The following is a 20,097-nucleotide window of genomic DNA, read 5'->3' as shown; positions in this document are numbered from 1 at the left end:
TCTTGACTTCCCTGTGTTGTCAGTTTGGCCGGGGATTTCTGATGTTTCTGCCTCTTATCTCCTGATGGCTGTGACTATAGGCGTGTACGATGAGCCGCATTGTCTTCCCTGCTGAGGCTCCAACACAGGACTTGATGTTTGCTAGGATGACGTGCTGCCAGCTAAGCTTCCTTCTCAGCCCTGCCCATCATTTATGAGCCCTTCCCTTTGCGGAACTAGGTTGGCTAGGACCCAGAACACATTATCGAGAGGCCAGAGGTAAACAATAATTGGCTTCTTGGGGTAAAGGTGGATCCACCCCTGGGTTCAGCATAGCATTGCTAGAGACTGACTGAGGCATTATGTGTGCATGGAGAGTTTGAGTGCTTTGCAGACCAGGCAGTTAAACCAGAAGCAGTTCAGGGTTCAGTGTGTGTGTGTGTGTGTGTGTGTGTGTGTGGGTTGGGGGGGGGGGCAGGGAGTTCAGGGAAGGCTTGTGTTGAGCAAACTGGAAGTTGGGCAGAACAGTCAGTCATTTGGTTACAGTTATTTGTTTTGCTCTGTTGATGAGTCTGTGGATCAGTCACATAGTTGGCTCTGAGTAGTTGAGATTAACCTCTTCGTTTTTCTGTAATCCAGGCATTCCAAAGAAATTGCTCAAAATTCATTTTCATGAAATGAGGTGCTCAGGGTTCTTTGGGTATGGTCTCAATGAGAGTTACTGTAGTGGTCTTTAAATTAAATGTATTAATTACTTAATACTTGAGACAGAGTCCAGATATGTAGCATGGATGGATTGAAACTCTCTAAGTACTTTAGGGTGGCCTAGAACTCAAAAGAGATCTTCCTGTACCTGTCTCCACAGTGCTGGGATTAAAGGCCTGCACTGTCTTGTTGGGTCCTAGTCTATTTTTAGGTGCGAATTTTAGTTAATTATTTTTAGAGCTGCAGTACTGTTTCAAACTCAGTTCATCTTTTTTTTTTTTTTTTTTTTAAAGATTTATTTATTATAAAGACTGCAGCTGTCTTCAGACACACCAGAAGATGGTTGTGGGATTTAAACTTAGGATCTTTGGAAGAGCAGTCAGTGCTCCTAATCGCCAAGCCATCTCTCCAGCCCCTCAGTTCATCTTTTATCTCTGTTGTTTAACAAGAAAGAGGACATGGTCTGCTCCAATGTCTTTTGGAAGCAGCAGTCCTTGAAGCTACTAGTCAGATCCCATAGTCCTTTTTGCATATTCTGTCTGGAAGGGTGAGTTTAGCTTTGCAGTGCATAGGGTTTGCTTCATTCTTCCTGCTCTTGTTTTTCATTGTGGTATTAAGCACTGTTAGTATGAACATATTTGGTTGTCTGTCATCTATCATGTGTGTAGGCATGTGGGCCATAGCATGCATGTGTGGAGGTTAAAAGACAACTTTCAGCTCTTGGTTCTTTCCTACCACCGTGTGGGTCTTGGGGATTGAACTGAGGTGTTCAGGCTTGGCCACAAGTACTCTTACCCGACAGGCCATCGCACTGGCGCCAGCCACTCTCCTTTGTTTTCTCTCCTCAGTCTAGTATATGGATTGTTTGGTTGGTGAATACTATTCTAGGTAACTGTTAAACCATTATTAAAACCTTCTACATGGAATTTCTTTTTATGGGTGTAATTTAGAACCAAATGAGGGAAATAATGTCTCAGCATATAGTGAAATCTTTCCTTGCTTGAAAACTGAATTAAGGAATTGCTGATGAACTTGCAGCCTGACCTATGACATAGATATGTAGATATAAATGAATGAGGAGCTTTGGAGGATTTGGTAGCTGATATGCTTGTGGGTGATACAGTCTACTGCCTCTCATAGGATGTTGCAGAGGAGTCTGGAGCACTTGCCACTGAGCAGTGCTAATGTGTAACTCAGTGTATATAAGATCACTGTAAAGACTGTAATTGATTGTTCTCTGGACAACCCTTTGTAGGTCAGGGTTGCTTGAGCTGATGTGTCTGTGTGACTTAGGGCTGGCCAATGGTCCGGATGTGCTGGAGACGGATGGCCTCCATGAAGTGCCTCTCTGCAGCTGCCGCATGGAAACCCCCAAGAGCCGTGAGATCAGCACCCTGGCCAACAACCAGTGCATGGCCACTGAGAGCGTGGATCACGAAGTAAGCATGTTCATTTTTCCTTAAAATGGCAACAAGAATTGTCAGACTTCAGAATCCCAGTGTTTTCTGGTAAACCCTAGTCAGTAGTGTCAGATAACTGGGAACCTACACAGTACTGCTTTAAAAAACAACCAACCACGGAAGACAGGGCTGGAGTGATGGCTCAGTGGTAAACAGCATGTGCTGCTCTTACAGAGGACCCAAGTTCAGTTCCCAGCATCCACATCAAGTGGCTCACAACCTCCTGTGACTCCAGCCTCAAGGAATCCACTTGCTGTTTTCTGGTTTCTCTGGACATATCATTCTTATATATTGCACTCCTTTGTCATACAGACAAATAAATATAAAATCCTGTAAAAAAAAAAAAAAAGGAAGATAGTGTGCAAACTGTGGTTGCATAAAAGTGGCATGTTTCAAGATCATGCTTTCACCAAGGGCTTTACCATCGTGAGAAGTGAATAGATGGAGACAGTTGCTCCAGTATGTCCTGCCTGGGGAGAGGTGCCACTGGGATGCCCTAGGACCTTTGAACTATACTATGGTACTCTACTGCTCTTGCTGTATCCACCAGGCATAGACCTGGTGGATTGATGGCCCCTTCACCCTTATTCCTTCTAGATTGGAAGAAGGCAAGCAAGCAGCATACAGAGACAATGCCTTTTCTAAGACTTTCTCTGTTTTTGGCAAGATCTTTTTTTCTTCATCTTACCATGCTACTTGATTGCTAGTGAACAAAGCAGGAGCAGGGGTGAGAGGGTCAGTGGGCAGTAAGCTTGTCGATATTACAGTGAGAGAGATGCTAGTTGCTGTGGCATGGCCTGTGGTGTGTTGGTTCTGTCTACTCCCTGCTGAGTCCTATGATCGTCATTCCAATACAGTTTTTGGAGCATTTGATCTTATGAAGCTTTCTCACTAAGTAAATAATTGATCTGTAACTGTTTGTTTTCGGGTTGAACTAGATGTGATGGTAGCAGCAGCACAAGGTGTTTGTAGCTGCAGCATGGGACTCTAGGATTGGCCCCTGCAGTTTCCTTGTGTTTCACAGGCAAAGGCAGAGAGGCTGTGTCACTTGTCCAGTCCAGGAAAGGGTAGGAATAGAGATGGATCCAGAGGTCAATGCTGAGCTGCCTACATTACCAGACTTGGGCAGTTTATGGGAGGGCCTAGTGTGTCTTTTATTGGTGCTGGGTCAGCTGATTGTGGGCTGATGCTACTAGACCTGCCCAGCCATTACTCCCAGTACCTGTTAATATAGCCAACTTTTGCTTCAGTGGAATTGGTGTTGTAAGTTTTGCTTTTCTCAGAGCTTTAATTTCTACTATGCTCTGGTTCAGGAACCACATTTTGAAAACCATTAGTTTTCTTGACATGGGTGTTAGGGAAGATCTAGTGAAATCTTGTCTCAATTTCAGAGTTTATTTTCTCTAAATTTTTTTTTCTTTTTTCTCTTTTTTCTTCTTTTTTTTTTTTCTTTTTTTCGGAGCTGGGGACCGAACCCAGGGCCTTGCGCTCGCTAGGCAAGCGCTCTTCCGCTGAGCTAAATCCCCAACCCCTGTTTTCTCTAAATTTAATGTCTGTATATGCATGTCTCAAGCTTGTTGGCTTTTTAACATTTTTTTCCCTTCTCTCATTGAACTAAACAGAATTTGCTTATTGTTTCTAGCATTTATGGTATCTTTGCATGCAAAGATTTTTTAAAAAAATATTTATTAATTTTATGTGTACAGGTGTTTGGCCTGTGTGCTACATGTGTGTCCCTGTTGCTTCTAGATGCCAGAAGTTGGTGTCAGGCTCCCTGTGGTTGGAGTTAAAGATAGTTGTGAATATAGGTGCTGAGAACTGAGTCTGGTCCTCTGGGAGAGCAGTCATTCCTCTTAACTGCTTAGCTATCTCTTCAGCCCCTATATTAGAAGATTTTTTTTTTCTTCTTTTTCCCCCAGAGCTGAGGACCAAACCCAGGGCCTTGTGCTCTACCACTGAGCTGAATCCCCAACCCCTGTATTAGACGATCTTGAGTGTTTCCTCTTCCACTTCTCCTCTAGTTCCTCGTGCCACTAACCTGTAGGGAATTGGATCCCTGATGCTGAATTTAGCTGATGACGTTCTAGCTGATGACGTTCTTAATGTTGTTAAGTCATTGCCTGTAGTGTTTGTTACTTGAAAACAAAATCTGAAGACATGGGCAGATTTAAGGCTTATGACTTATGTAATGTCCGACATGATGGCACAGCCTTTAATCTCAACACTTGGGAGGCAGAGGCCGGTGGATCTCTGAATTCAAGGTCAGCCTGGTTTATAAAGCAAGTCCAGGCAGCCAGGGACTGCTCGTTTCACACCCCCCTCCCCCACAACAAAAACAACAACAATGACAAAAAACCAACCCATATGATTTAACCTTGACAGGGAGGGCATGCTACAAGGCAAGAGTGGTAGGGTTTCCATGGCAGCTTCTGTCCTTCCTCATCAGGACTTTGCTTGTAGGTTTTAACTCCTGACTGATGACTGACTGTTCATTACTTTATTTCAAGTTCAATATTGTTTGTTATTTCTATTGGTTTCTTCTGCCATCAGTGCTTAGAATTCTTTGGTACAAGTGAGTGCGCCCATATCTGCTAGAGTGGTAGTGTTTCTGAAATATGCTTCATAGTGGAAAGGCAAAGTTCATGGATATAGCCTCTCTTCACACCAGGGGTTTGGGCTTTGACTTTTGTGCTGTAATTTGGATATGATTTCTTTCTCATTTTCTCCCTTCCTATTTCTACAGCATTCTTGGAAACTCATGTTTCTCTGTGTATGATATTTATTATAAGTTATTTTGTCTTTTTATAACCATACCATTTCAGGTAAGACAGCTGCTTCCGAGGTTGCTTGGGTTTGGAAATTCTCATTGTCTGGTTCTTTCACCTAAGTTGTAGTTCAGCAGATCTCTTTGAATTTCTTGACAGAATTGCAAAGGCCTGCCCAGCCCAATTTCTTGCAAGACTTGGGAGGCTGTGTCTAGACTGAGCACAAGACTGGTACTTTTCACAGATGTGGCTGTTGCTACCTGATGTCTACCTCGATCATGCATTGGAGGTTTCAAAATGTTGCTATAGTTCTTCCATGGATTGTCATTTGTTGGTCAAAATAATCTAATCTGTTTCAATGCCTAGCTGTATGCCTCTTAGAGGCATGGCAGTACTGATGTGAGACTTTGGTCCTGTGTCTAGCAATCTTTAAGACATTAACTTGGTTTTTTCACAGATTTTGATGTTAACTAGTACTCCTTTTACAGTATTGTTGTGAACTGAAGTATTTGGTAAGTTTAATTCTTTGTATTGTTATTAAAGCTCAGATAGCCTTACCCTTGCTTCATGAGAAAAGACACTAGCTAGCGGTTTGGTAAATTCTCTTTCTTAAGCTTCCACATAGTATGCATTTGGAAAGCCAGAACCACTGATTTGAGGTCCGGTCATTAATGTTAGTGTTGTAGAGCTGTGCACAGGTGATGGAGCTATGCAGAGTGCAAGCACACAGCCTGACACTAAAGTAACAGGGCTGAAAGTTTGATAGTGGAGTCAAGACAGACAGAAAAATGAACTGTGAAGAGGTGAGAATGAAAATGGCGTTCAGTTTGACCTTATCAACCTGGGTCAGATGTGTAGAGTCTGATGCCAGGCGGCTTATGTCAGCGTTTTAAACGCAGTATGGTTTAGAAAAAGTTCTCTGGTATAATACAATTCGCAGTACACAAGGGAAACATAATTACATTGACACTCAACTCAGGGCACATGTCATGTCTTCTAAGAAGATGGGTTCTAGAGAGACCTGTACTAGCTTAAGGAAGGATCTAGCCTGGTCTCAATCATACAGAGAGCCATAGAGGTCATTTGGACTGTTAGCCATCTCTGGTCCTGGTTGTGGGAACTGGGTGGAGTCCCATTTATATAGCTAATTAATGAAAGGGTCATTTAGACTACTAGGTATCTCCAGTCCTGGCTATGGGAGCCTGGGGAAGCCCTCAGCTGCACAGGTAACATGAGGATCATTTAGATTCCTAGCCGACCCCTGGTCCTGGTTGTAGGATCTTGATATGGACTGATCCAACAGAGAACATAAATCACCAGACTATTTATCACTGCTAGTTCTCAGCCTTCTGGGAAAACAGGTTATATGTCCTACCCTTTGAAAGATAAATCCTGGTTGCTTAATATTCCTGGTTTCCCTGGAGATGTGTAGTGCAAGGATCTTTGTGCTCCCAAGTTGAAGATACTACGTCAGATATTTAAGAAAGCACTACATGAGCAGTCTCTTAAGAGCCACCATGTGACTTGGCTGCATCTGAGTTTCTGAGGCCAGACTCAGAAAGATACAAGTACCTTTTTCTTTTTGTTCTGTCTCTTTCAGATGCTGGCTAGAAGTGATCCTTTGGGCTTCCTCCCTCATTCTCTAAAGTCTTTCTTCCGTCTGTTTAGCAGCTTGTCTGTCATGTGTCTGACCTCCATCCCACCATAAGCGGCATAGCTTTGTCTCCTTCTTCCTCTGGGCAGACAGTGTCTGAGACTTGAAGCTTTCTTACGCAGTGCTCGTTTGTTGTTTCCCCTTTTCTCTTTGTTCTTTTACATTAATAAAAGTTGTTCTTTTTTTTTTTTTTTCCTTTTCTTTTTTTCGGAGCTGGGGACCGAACCCAGGGCCTTGCGCTTGCTAGGCAAGCGCTCTACCACTGAGCTAAATCCCCAACTCCATAAAAGTTGTTCTTAAGCTTAAAAAAAAGTACAAGTAAAAAGAAAACACCACATTATCAAACTGGTTCTAGTGGAACACAACCTATAGTTTGATGTGGTATCAAAAAACAGTGTCCACAATCACCAGATGTTGACTGTGGAAGTAGATAGGTCATTATACCACCTTTATTAAATGATCCTCTACATTAAAGAGTTTTGTAGCAATAGAGAACAATGCCACTCATTAGATATCTTTTTTGAAATTTTTGGTATTAAAGTATGCTTTTTATATTGGCATGGTAGGTTTATTTCTATATTAAGATAAATTGAGGGCCATTGCCATGACTCAGTGGGTAGAGGCACCCAAGCCTAAAGATTTGAGTTCAATACCCAGAAGCCATGTAAAAGTGAATACCAACCCTGCAAAGTTGTTCTGGCCTCACAGACACACTACAGTACCTCCACCCCTCCTCTGTCTTGCTTCATCTTCTGACCCCAGCCCCTCTCTCCTCTCATCCTCTTCAAGCTCTGGGTTTGGGGAATTATTATCATTCTTGTTAAGTATGTGAATGTTCTTAAGATCATGTTAAATGTGGTAGTACCTTGAACTTTTAATGAATAAAGCACTGATTTTCCCTATAAAGAGTCTTGTGGAGAAGTTAAAGTGGCTGCTCAGGTGAGAATGTTAGGAACTTTAAAAGTAGACATGGGCTTATAAGGAATTTTATTGTACTCCAGGCTCCATTCTGTTTGTGTGAAATTGGTGTTTTGCCTGCACGTATGTCTGTGTGATAGTGTCAGATCTTGGAGACAATTGTGAGCTGCCCTTGTGGGTCCTGGAAGAACAGTTAGCGCTGTGCTCTTAACTGCTGAGCCATCTCTACAGCCTCAGTGTCCATTATTAAAACTTTCCTTAATAGAATGTTTAATTAAGGAAGCTCTAGTAGCTTCTCTTGTAGCACCAGGCATACAAAGTATGAGATTGTGTCTCTGCCTTGCCTTTCTTGTTGCAAACCTGATTTTCCTTGTGGAGTAAGTTATAACTTTTTAGTTTCTCCCGATTCTGTGCTTCATCCTTGCCTCCAGGCAGATGAATCTGAGTTATCTGTTTGATGTTGTTAGTGCTCACTTGCTTGCTTTTGACCTTGTGAGGATACAACTGTTCATCTCTTTGGTTTGTCTCCCTGCTCTTTTCCCTGCAAAATGGAGGCTACCTCATCACTTCATAGCTGTACTCTCTGTGTTCATGAGCTACTTCTCTTTGTCAGCCTTAAGAAAGTTCTATTGCTATTCTGTTGAAGTACTTTCCAGGAGATTACCTGCCTAGTATGCTGTTTGATTCAACATTCCCCTAGCCTTTGACTCTGTTCCCATTTCCATTGCAGTAGCTGGACAAAATCACCCTGTCATTGTATGATCATACAGATACTTTAAGCTCTTGAAATTCAAATACTAAATACATGGATGAAATTTCAGATTCCAAAGTTAGTGAATTGTTTTAGCATCTGTGTGTATAGGCCTGTGTCTATGCTCTCTCACATTTTCTTTTGTAAATTACTGACCCCTTCTTCCCCAATCTCTGTCTATAAAGAACTTGTGTCTAGAGGTCTTGACCAAGATTCCTAGAGAATCACTTGGTGCTGGGGGTGGTATCCTATGGCTGTTTCAAGATTCACATGCCCTGGCTTTCCCCATTTTGAGTTTTATGTCTTAGCTATGGGGAAACATCCAGGCTGTCTTGACAAGGTCTCTGATTCCTGCACAGTCCGGATAGTCATCAGCAAAGCACTTGCTGGTCCATTAGTCCCTGTTTCTTGTTTCTGCTGCTTATGTGTTCCTTGCTGGGTTCTTCGGGGCAGTCCTTGGCACACTTACTCACATTTTCACATGGAGTCTTAGGAAAAGATGCATTTGGAAGTTTTTTGATTTGTATTTATGATTGCTTATTGTTTGAAATCTTGCAGAACGCAGGCCTAGGTCCTTTCTGTAGTCCTATGGCTCCTGGCCATGCAGTCCAGCTGAATATATTGCCCCGCAGAGCAGAGAAGTAGTGAAGGCTATGCCATTTTTTTTTTAATTTTTTTTTTAAGATTTATTTATTTGTAAGAACATTGTAGCTGTCTTCAGACCAGAAGAGGGCATCAGATCTCACTACAGATGGTTGTGAGCCACCATGTGGTTGCTGGGATTTGAACTCAGGACCTCTGGAAGAGCAGTCAGTGATCTTAACCACTGAGCCATCTCTCCAGCCCGCCATTTTTATTTTTTTTATTTTTTTATTTTATTTTATTTATTTATTTATTTTTTTTTTTTGGAGGGGAGGGAGCTGAGGACCAAACCCAGGGCCTTGTGCTTGCTAGGCAAGCGCTCTACCACTGAGCTAAATCCCCAACCCCATGCCATATTTCTTTATCAGAGTATCTGAACAGTTAGTGTTTGCTGGGGGACATCTATAGGTTTTTCAGAATTACCGCTCATCTTTTTCTCCTTTTGGGCTATTTCTTGTCTTAATTGTTTGCTGTCAGAGCAACTTCATGTATTGAAGCAGCACTCTTTGGTCTGCATAGCAAACAGTCACTTCTTTTCTGGTACATAGAAGCATCTCACAGAGCAGCTTCTGTTTATACTGTGACAATTGTCCTTGAATCTTGGCTTTCTTGCGACTTTCTGTGCTTGTGTCCCTTGGGCATATCTGAGAAACATTGCTCTGTTTCTTACCTCTCAGCTCTGATTCCATGTGCAGGAGACTTCAGATGGCTCACTTGGGACTCATTGATCTGTAACCCCCTGGTCACTTGGGAGAGCCTTGGCCTTCTTACCTAGGGTGTGTTTGTTGTCCAGCTCTCTTCTCATCCTGATGCTGTCCTTCATTTATGCTCAAACTGAGCCCTTGATTCTCTGGCCACCTAAGCCTCTGAATTCAGTTACTTGCTGTTATCATCCCTAGGCTAATGGCAGGGATGGTGGTTGGGGCTAACTGTTGTGTGGCAGGTACTTTATACTGCTTGTGACTCTAGGCTTGCCTCTGAAGGCTCATGGCTCCTTCAGTCACCTCATAGCTGCTGAGAATGTCCCACATGTCTGGTGCTTTCCACTGCCCAGTGGGTGGAAAAGCTGTTCCCTTGCAGCTTTGTCACTGACCCCTGGTCTTGTCTGCTTGCAGTTGGGCCGGTGTACAAACAGCGTGGTCAAGTATGAGCTGATGCGCCCTTCCAACAAAGCACCACTCTTGGTGCTGTGTGAAGACCATCGGGGTCGCATGGTGAAGCACCAGTGCTGTCCTGGCTGCGGCTACTTCTGCACGGCGGTAAGAGCCCAACCCGCCTGCCGGGCTTCAGGAGTCCTCAGCAGAGACTCAGTCCAGCATTGTACCCCATATAGGTCTGTTTCATAAGCCCTCACCACAGTTCTTGAGCTTTCTTCCTGTAGACAATTGACCTGGTACCCCTGGGTTCTCTTGTTTTGTTCTGTGGATTTCTGTCTTGAGTACAGAGGAGGGCAAGCCTCCTCCCTCTGCTAACCTCTCTATGCTCTGTTAGTTATCACTGAGATCTTGTCTTTGATGGCTCTGCTCATGAGATATATGTGCATCCACCTAGCCCATAGGTCAGGCTCCTTCTCATGCCTCTGTGAGTGCCTTCACCTACCTGTACCTTTGGATGTCCTGCTGCCCTCTGTGACCTAGGCCAGGAGCTCCTGCTCTGAGGGCTTATCTTTGAGTTCTGTACCTGGTTTTCTTCCTAGGCTTCCCTTTTTGTGCTTCTGCTGAGAAAAAGAGAACTCCTCTGAATTCCATTGTTTCTGGCTCTGCAAGAACAGCTGTTCTAATTGGTGCTCTAATTGGTATTTATTAAAATGGTCACCTTTGGGACTCTGACTCTATCTGTCATTATATCATGTGGGCCTTGTAGACTATGTCTTTGTACAGCTCTTGCTTGTTCAGAGTGGCCAGACTGAGGCCTCAGCTAGCTGGGTCACTGGGGTTTGAAGATGGGTAGTGGTGGCTGTAAGATAACCTTTGGTGGCCTCTGCTTACTTTGTGAGCTCTTTGTAAACTCAGTGTTTTGTTTCCCTCCTGTTTATCACCAGGCCATAGCTGGGCTTCTACTTGCCTGAACCCGAATGGTTCAGTAGAGCTTCCTGTAATTCCGTAAATGTATTCTGAGTTTTTAAAAATGATTTTCATCTTCATTTTTCCAGGGTAACTTCATGGAATGTCAGCCTGAGAGCAGCATCTCTCATCGTTTCCATAAGGACTGTGCCTCTCGAGTCAACAATGCCAGCTACTGTCCCCATTGTGGGGAAGAGACTTCCAAGGCCAAAGAGGTGACCATAGCAAAAGCAGACACGACTTCCACAGTGACCCTGGCCCCTGGACAGGAGAAGAGCTTGGCTGCTGAGGGCAGGGCTGACACGACCACTGGCAGGTACTAAACAACGTAGCTGTGACCAAGCCTTCCACATAATATCCCCAAGGATATGTCCTCTGTAGTTCCCGGTTTCAGTTGCTTCGCCAGAAGCCTCAGTGAACCTCGTCATGTATCATGGGTTCTGATCTCTGAGACGTATTGGTGTTCATTTAATACCGTCTTCACATGGGTCTCTTTTATTCTGGCATGATGAAATCATCTATGTTGAATCAGTTTTATGTTCCTTGACATGATACAGCTTTTTGTGCTTTTGTCGCTTACATGTGTAGTCTCCACACCCTGTGGAGCTGTGGGACTTGCTGCACTGTTTGCTACAGGGTTAAAGACAAGAATTATTTATATATATAAATAATTAATTTGCTTTTCTAAAAAGGACCAGTAGAAAGAGCTTTTGAGCTGGGGAGATAAATAGATGACTGCAGTCTCTCCTGCCAGGCAGGCCCTGATAGGAAAGGAATGGTGAAGAGATTCTTTCCAGATGGCGACAGAACTATCAAGTTTCTTAGCAAAAGAGGAAGGAAGTTTTATAACCACGACAGCAGTAGAAAAAATAACCGGGGTTGGGGATTTAGCTCAGTGGTAGAGCGCTTGCCTAGGAAGCGCAAGGCCCTGGGTTCGGTCCCCAGCTCCGAAAAAAAGAACCAAAAAAAAAAAAAGAAAAAAAGAAAAAAATAACCTAAAACTTCATTTTGGGGTCATTTAGAAGACTCTGATTGCATGTATATACAGCCGATTGTATGTATATACAGCTGATTGCATGTATATACAGCCAATTGTATGTATATACAGCCAGACCAAGGGGTCAGAAGGCCTTACTGCTCTCCTGTTATTGGTGACACTCAGTATTCTCAAGTCATAGTCTTCAATTGTGGAAAGCAGTAGATTTGCTAGTTAAAGCTGAATCTTGTTTATTAAAGTAAGGTTTGAGTGGGTGAGTGGTACTCCTAGTAATGTGGTGCTGAGTTCTGCGGTCTTGTTTATCAGGGGTCTGCACTTCAGGCAGCTCTCTGGAGTCTCGCAGGTACTCAACAGACTGGTAGTTGACTCTACTCAGGTTGGAATATGTCTGATTTATATATTCAGTGGTTTCTGTGAGAGACAACCTATGTGGTCAGGTTGGAATATGTCTTATTTATATAATCAATGGTTTCAGTGAGAAAGAGGTTTTCCAAATAATGACATTTTTAATAATTTTAATAATTTTTTTCTCATGAAGCATTGCTGGAGCCCCAGAGGATGAAAAATCGCAGAGCACAGTCACTCAGGCACCAGAGTGCTTCGATCCTGCAGGGCCAGCTGGTTTCGTGAGGCCGACCTCTGGCTTTTCCCAGGGCCCAGGAAAGGAAACCTTGGAAAGTGCTCTCATTGCTCTGGACTCTGAAAAGTAAGAGCCTGCCTGGTGGTTTGGTTTGCTTTTGTCTTTGTTTTCAAAGAGACAATTTAGAGCCAGGACTTCCTATTGCTTTCCAGCTTTTTAAATAACATGGTTCATCAAAAGAACGAACACATGAGGTGTCAGCCTCATGTGTCTTTCTAATGTCTGGGATAAATTGTTGCAAATTGTTATTCGTTTATGCCAAGAGTGAGAAGTGATATTATTGTTATCCTGAGCATGACCTTTATTGAGTAAGCTGCCTGCAGGTCCCTAGTGTACACACTTTATTCCATGGGCTTGCTGCCTAATCTCTGCCTAGTGTGGGCTAGACCAGGTGACCCCTCAGACTATTTACTAGTCCCTACACTGCAGTCTTTCTTGGTTCACAGATCAACCTGTGTCCTCTTTCCTTGGGGACCGCGTTACACTCCTTAGAGAGGTTTATCCAATTGACCTCTAAATTTACTCTGCCCTGGAAAGAAAGTAGGTTACTCGTTCTTAACAGACAAGTTCCTCTGTTACTCTTCCTTATTCTGAATAGCCTCTCACTATCTCTGTCCTGGCCCATCTGGTACCTATAGTCCCTATCTACTGACCAGGCCCCAGTTTTTTTCTGACCCTCCACCTCTAATCCCTGTTTATGGTTCAATGTAAATTTCATAGCAATAGGTTAGCTCAGGTTTCTTCTTGATGCTAGAGGGTAGTTAGTATCACCCCGTGACAGTCATCCTCATTTGAGCTGTAGAGGCCACCCTGGACATTTTGCCAGGCACTTAGTGACTAGTGTATGATTTCTCCTTGGGATCCCTTGACCCTCTATAATGTAGCAGCTTGTCTGTACCTGGGATAGGCTCTGTGTCATCTTACCAATGGTGTTTTAGTATCACTTTGATTATGTCTGAAGACAGTTGCTTGGGTTTCTGTCATTGTTTTATTTGTTCAGTTGTTGGGGCGGGGGGGGGGGCAGATCCTCAGGGATTTAAGCATGCTGGCAGATGCTTAAATTGAGCTGGACCTCTTGCCCTGTTGTTTTGACAGTAAGAGTCTGGTACTGATTGCTGTCCTCTGCTTTTTACAGACCGAAGAAACTTCGCTTCCACCCGAAGCAGCTGTACTTCTCCGCTAGGCAGGGTGAGCTGCAGAAGGTGCTTCTCATGCTGGGTGAGTTGTTGCTACACCTGAGGCCGTAGAAGGAACACAGAGAAGCCTTGTTACCCCTTTTCTCATGAGCCCCATCTCACTGGCTGATGTTTGTAATTCTTTGACTCCTCTGATTAGTAAAAGAAAGTGCTCCCTGGTATTTAGTCTGCCTTGTGTCACTAGAAATGCTCTCTGTGCATCTCTAGTTTTTAAAAAGGAATTAGAGGATGATTAAATGACGCAGAAGTATACGTGCAGGAAAAGCAGCATGATTGGGTCCTGTTGTGATGTGCTTCAGTGACGAGCCCAGTGCTTGTGCTGAGAGGAGCAATGCTGCTTCATAAAGTGACCCAGGAGAGAGCTGCAGTTTACCACTGCAGCTGCTGGGCTTGGCTTTGCTCTTATGCCCGAGCGAGAGTGTGCTGGCCCGGTTGCAGCTTGATACCCGAGCTTGCTCTCTGCTGTCTGTTTTCTTCAGGTTGAGAGCATGAGTAAAGAGCTCATTGCCTGACAGCAAATCATGAAAGAAGCTAAAAACTCATTTGAGGGCAACGGGGAAGATGGGAAAGTTTAATTTATTAAAAAAAAAAAATTAGTTTTACTTTTCATGGACTTCATGCAGTATTACATTGCTTCATGACTTTTTTGCATGGTACCTTGGGTAAACGTCTAGAAAAATGTACAATATTTGGGAGGCTAAGGTAGAGGGATTTGAATGTTAATGGGTTACGTAGTGAGGTTCTGTGCTCCCCAAAGTAAAAATGTAACAAAAAGTAAGTATCCAAGCCTCAAGGCCACACTTTTGCTCCTGCGACACATCTGTTCTTAGAGCTCTGCTTGCTCTTATCATTGGTTGCATGAGCTTTCAAGAGGCATGGCGAGGCGCTCTGACAAACCTGCTTGGAGGGTTTCCTGTGGGGCTGATTTCTGCCTGCAAACAGGTCATTGTGGTGTAGTGGCTACATCATGGCTCCAGAGCTTGCTTTTTATCTTAAAGGTGTCAATGCCATAAGCATCTTTGTGGAAGGGCATTGTGGTTGCATATGATATAATTAGTAAAACTGTGTTTGTTTACAGTTGATGGAATTGATCCCAACTTCAAAATGGAGCACCAAAGTAAGCGTTCCCCATTACACGCTGCTGCAGAGGCTGGCCACGTGGACATCTGCCACATGCTGGTTCAGGTTTGGAAGGATAGCTTTGAATAGATCTTCATCCTCTCAGTGTGCATCTTAAGTGTCACTAGGTTTTATTGGAAGGCTAAAATTGCAGTGGTACCTCCAGGCCACCGTAGGAAGATGCCTCTCAGCCCTGTGACTGTTGACTGCTTCTATTGTTTATCCTGACATTTGCCTCTGTTAGAGTATCTGTGTTTCCACTTACTTTCTAGTTTTAATATTTAAGATCTGCTGCAGAAGATGTAGGCTTAGTGGGCCCAAATCTTTCCTTCTTCTAATCCTAGTGACTAATTATATACCCCTCATTGTTTAAGTCACACCTCTAATTTGCTCTAACTTTATGAGACGACTGAGTAGTTGAAGACAAGCTGAGTTTGACTCTTGGGACTCACATGGTGGAAAAAGAGGACATAAATTGTTCTGATATTCAGGTGTCTTGTGTTATATGCACACATCTCCCCTAATTTTAAAGAAATGTAAAAAATTAAATAAAAGCTATGATCATGTGAATGCTTAAAATTTTAAACTTTTTTAGACACATCTTAATTGGATATATTTATGTGTTACAGCGTATTTCAGCATATAATATATAGTCATTATTTCCTTGTGGCTGGAACATTAAAGCCTTTCTTAGTTATTTTGAAATATTCAATTAATTGTGTCAACCCAGTTACACTGCAGTATTTAAAACATTATTTCCCATCCAGCCACACTCTGGTGACCACTGGCCCTCCTCTCTGGTCCTCCCCACACCTTTAGTGTCTGGTTCCCACACACAAATGAGAGTGCTCACTGCTTTATTTTGTCGCTGTAAACGCAGGGCTGCGGACTTGTTTATGGCAACCATCACATGTGTCTGTCTACCACTTTGCTTTTGAGCATTTGTTAGTAGACACCAGGTTTGGTTTAGTGTCATAGCTTCTGTGATTAGGGCTGTGGTAGACTTATCTGTGCAGAGATCTCTCAGACGGACGTCCCTTTCTTTTGGATGTGCACACACCCAGAAGTCCACTTTCTGTACTGCAGGATCATTTGGTTGCTCAGCTCCAGAAGCTGTCTTCTATGGTGCCAGTCTGGCTACCCATCAGGTCTCCTTTTTCTACATCTGATTAGCATTGAAGATTAACCTAGCCTGGTTAGCCAACCTGCAATTTGGATCCCTCAGTTCTGCCTCCTAGGTGCTGGTGTAGCCAGACTGCCCTGCTGCTCTACATTTACATGGCATACAAACCCTTTTTTTCATGTTGGCACTGCAAGATGGTTGCCTCCCAAGCTACTGCTCAGCTGCCGTTCCAGGAAGTAGTTTGTGTTTCTCCTTTGCGCCTCCGTTGGCCTGTGTGCTGACCAAGAGCACACTGTTGAGTTTCTTTGTACATAATGCCGTTTCTAAAGTTCCTTCTTGTTGATTTCCAGTTTACTTCATTGTTGCCACAGGACATATATGCTGTGATTTCAGGGTTTTTGGGGGTGCTTCAGGGGGAGCTAAAATTATTTTGGAAGTTGGAGGAATGGTTCAGCAGTTAAGAGCACATACTACTCTCTTAGAAAACCCAAGTTCAAGTCCCAGAAACCATGTTGCATGAGGGAAAGAAGGTGTCACAGCCTCCTGTAACTCCGGTTCTTGTGTACATAGACACAATACACATAATTAAAAACAAAATAAATCTTTAAAAATAGATTCAGACTTACTTACGGTCTGGTCTACAGGTTGTTCCATATGCGGATGTGCAGAGTTTATATTCTGCACCTCTAATATGACCTCTAACATGACCTCTAACATGAAAGGTTTTGTAAATGTCTGGCTTGTTCATTTGCTCAGTTAAACTCCACTGTTCTGTGTTGATTTTGGTCTTACTGAGATCATCAAATGAATGCTACGAAGTCCCCAAGTACACTGTGTTACAGTGTTCTCTGTTCTTTAAAGTGTGATTTTCATATTATATAATCGGTTCTATAGTATTGGGTACATATATATTTATAATTGTTATTTTCTCTTGTTGAATTGACTACTGTGTCACATAATGACCTTTACATTTTTCTTGGTAATTTTATTTCATGTGTCTGAGTATTTTGCTTACATGTATGTATGTCTGTGTACCACATGCATGCCTAGTGACTGAATGCCAGAAGAAGAGCATTTCTATCCCTTGTAACTGGAGTTAGAAACAGTTGGGGGCCACTATGTAGGTTCTGAGGTCGAACTTAGCCTCTAGAAAAACAGCAAGTGCTTGTAACCACTGAGCCGTCTTTCCAGTCTCTGGTCGGTTTTTATTTGTTTTACTTAAAATCTATTTTATGAAAGTATATCAACTCACTCTTTTTATTCTACATCTTTTCCTGCCTGTTTATGTGAACTCTGCATGTTACTGAAATACATTTCTTATTGGCAGCAGTCATCAGATCTTTTTTAAGTCCATTTAGTCTATTGTTTAACTTGGTGAATTTATTCTTTCTTTTAAGGCTGTTACTGTTGAGGACATAACCATGTCTGTCAGCCCTTTCCTTATTCGTCCCATTACTATATCTCCCGTTTTCATCTCTGTGTCTTTTTGGTTTTCTGGATCTCTATGGACAGGCTTTGTTTCTCTCTCACCTTGGAGAGTCCTTTGTATGCCTTCAGGATAGTTATCTTGTTTGTTTGTTTGTTTCATTTCTAATATTTTCCCTCTGTGGCTAGACTGTGGCCAAGGTGTCAGTGTTGGTTGTCTTGAAAGCCTGTGTTCCAACTTCCTTTCTTGATGGTAGCTATTGGGGTAGCTCTTCTCACCTACCAGATGGCTTAGTTCTGGCTCTCTTTCAGAACTCTGCAGATCCCACTTTACTCTCCCCTAGATTTCTAGTTTGGGATCTGCTGTGGTACAGTCGGGATTTCTTTGTATGGGACTCAGTGCTTTTCCTGGCTGTGTTCTGAGATTCTCAATTTGTACTGAGCTTTTGATAATAAGCTTTGGCTGATTTTACTTTGGGGCTGTTTGTGGCTTCCTGGTTCTAGTTCAAGATTTCTAAGTAGTTCTTTCTTTGAGTGAGTTTTCTGTATTTTTTCCTTATCCTTCTAAAATAACTGTACATGTAATTGTTTCTTCATGACACCAAGTTTCATAGGTAGTTTTGTTGCTGTTTTTATAAATGTGCATGCATGCTTATGTACACCTTGTTCTGTCAGGCTCAGAAATTCTTCTGCACATGCTTCTTATGCTTAGCTAAGTTCACAGTGGTATTTTTGATCTATCTGTCATCACTTATTGTCTTGTTTTTGCCGTGGTTGAGCTGTTGCCTATGCATATAAGGCAGAACTTTTCTCACTAATACTAGTAGGTGCTACTCTGACAGCTGTCTGTCAATTACTCATTGGGGTGTCTCCTGTAGTATCAAACTCTGGCATTGGGTCTGTTTTCTAGATACTGTGCTGACCTTGATGACTTCTCACGCTTCATACGAGATGTTTTCCTTATTCCTGATGCTTCAAGAATTGTTCTTTGGTCTGAATTCCCTGTCATTACATTTAGGGTCATTTTCAATCCTTCAGGACCTTTGGTCCTTTCCCATGTGATCTCCAGAAGCATCCCCTATCTGTCTTAGCTTTCCCCAGCTAGGATCCTTTTCCGTCAGGGTAGACTTTCTTGGATTGGTTCCTGCCATGGTCCCTCTGGGGATATGACTTGGTACTGTAGTATGTTTATTGCTATTGTTGTCAACTTGAGGAAATTTGGGATCACGGAGGAGACAAGCCTCCATGCATGCCTATGTGGGGTTACTTAGATTACATTAGCCTTTGGGAATACCTGTGGTTATCTTGATTGGGTTAATTGACACGGAAACATGGTCCCTAAAGGAGAATTACTTTAATCTTCGGGCTTGGGACTGAAACTACCTAAAAAAGAAGCTTCTTGAACACAAGTATTCATCATTATTTTCCTGATAGGATATTTTAAGTTCCTGCCACCCTAATACCCCAATTCCTCTTGAAGGAAAATAAACCCTTCCTTCCTTAAATTGCTTTTCTTAGGGTACTTTATAATAGCAAGTGGAAAAATCCTTTGTGCTTTGATATTTTATACAAAATATAAAATATCCAGCCTTACCACTACCCTGAGGCACTCAGGTGTTGGGTCACTTTCATCCAATATTAGCCTTTAAACTAATTTAGATATACTAGTACATATTTTTTTTATCTAGCTTTATTTATTGCAAAACAACAAAAACCAAACCAAACAACAAAATAATAGAAAAGCATAAAACAAGAACCAAATGGGTATATCCCCCTTACTACCTCCTCCCCACAAAGAGGGAATTCAAGTGAGTTCTGACTGAAGTTCAATGTCAAGACCAGGATTGTTTATTTTATGGTTTCAGGCTCCCCACACATCATCTTCTGGTTTTGTTCCTTGAGGCCAAGTAGTGCTTTCTGTGTCGGTAAGGTTAGCTTGCATATGGGGGAGTCCTAGGAACTCTGCTAAGTTTTAACCACTCACCATGTCTTGTAAGCCTGGGCATATTACAAAATGAACTGTGTATCTGGGTAACCTTTTATATATAGGAACTCGAAAAGAGTCTGTTAGTCAGGCTAAGCCTAGCACAGCTTGCGCACACCTCACAGCGCTTGGGCAAATTCCTGCAGTGTTCATAGTGTTGTTTTTAGGATGCCCTCAATTTTTGTGTATGTTTCACCCCCAGAACCTAATTAGTATCACGAACATTTTCCAGAAAGAACAATAGAATATATTTATTTTTAGTTTTTCCTAAGTCCAGGGGTGTTGTTTCTCCAGGCTACAGCATTTGTGTAGTGCCTTCATATTTAGTATCACCCACAAGCTTTGATTAGCATTCCCACTGGAGATTGGCTTTTCAGATTCCTTCTCTGGGGTGCTCTCAGGTGAACCAGGCTGACTCCGGGACTCTTTTCTTTTGTAAGAAGTTCATTTATTATTTAAATGAACTGTTAGCTCTGGAAGTATTTGCCTGTATGCATGTCTGTGCATTACATGCATGCCTAGTGCCCAGAGGCCAGACCAGGTGTCAGGTCCTTGGAACTGGAGTTCCAGTTGTGACAAATTGCCATGTGAGTGCTGGGAATTGAACCCAGGTCCTCTGGAAGACTAGTCAGTTCTCTTAACCACTGAGCCATCTCTCCAGCCACTAAGTCTCTTC

The 20,097-nt window shown here is 42.7% G+C and overlaps 1 protein-coding gene across 11 annotated transcripts in view; it reads left to right on the top strand.

Moving 5' to 3' along the window:
* Positions 1-20,097, top strand: part of Ehmt1 (euchromatic histone lysine methyltransferase 1) — a 148,291-nt gene that overhangs the window by 92,759 nt on the left and 35,435 nt on the right. For 9 of the 11 annotated variants that reach the window (XR_010064648.1, XM_063284055.1, XM_063284054.1 and 6 more), the window contains 6 exons: positions 1,978-2,123; positions 9,990-10,133; positions 11,027-11,253; positions 12,473-12,640; positions 13,710-13,792; positions 14,849-14,955. Coding sequence is in view for 10 of the 11 variants with exons in the window: in XM_063284055.1 (XP_063140125.1) it covers positions 1,978-2,123; positions 9,990-10,133; positions 11,027-11,253; positions 12,473-12,640; positions 13,710-13,792; positions 14,849-14,955 (875 nt within the window). In the remaining variant the exon portion in view is untranslated. The remainder of the gene's footprint in view (positions 1-1,977; positions 2,124-9,989; positions 10,134-11,026; positions 11,254-12,472; positions 12,641-13,709; positions 13,793-14,848; positions 14,956-20,097) is intronic. The other 2 variants (XM_017591873.3, XM_017591872.3) reach the window with 1 other exon arrangement.

This window comes from Rattus norvegicus, chromosome 3 (assembly GCF_036323735.1).
Source record: "Rattus norvegicus strain BN/NHsdMcwi chromosome 3, GRCr8, whole genome shotgun sequence".
NCBI lineage: Eukaryota > Metazoa > Chordata > Mammalia > Rodentia > Muridae > Rattus > Rattus norvegicus.
This window is presented reverse-complemented; position numbering and strand designations above follow the sequence as displayed.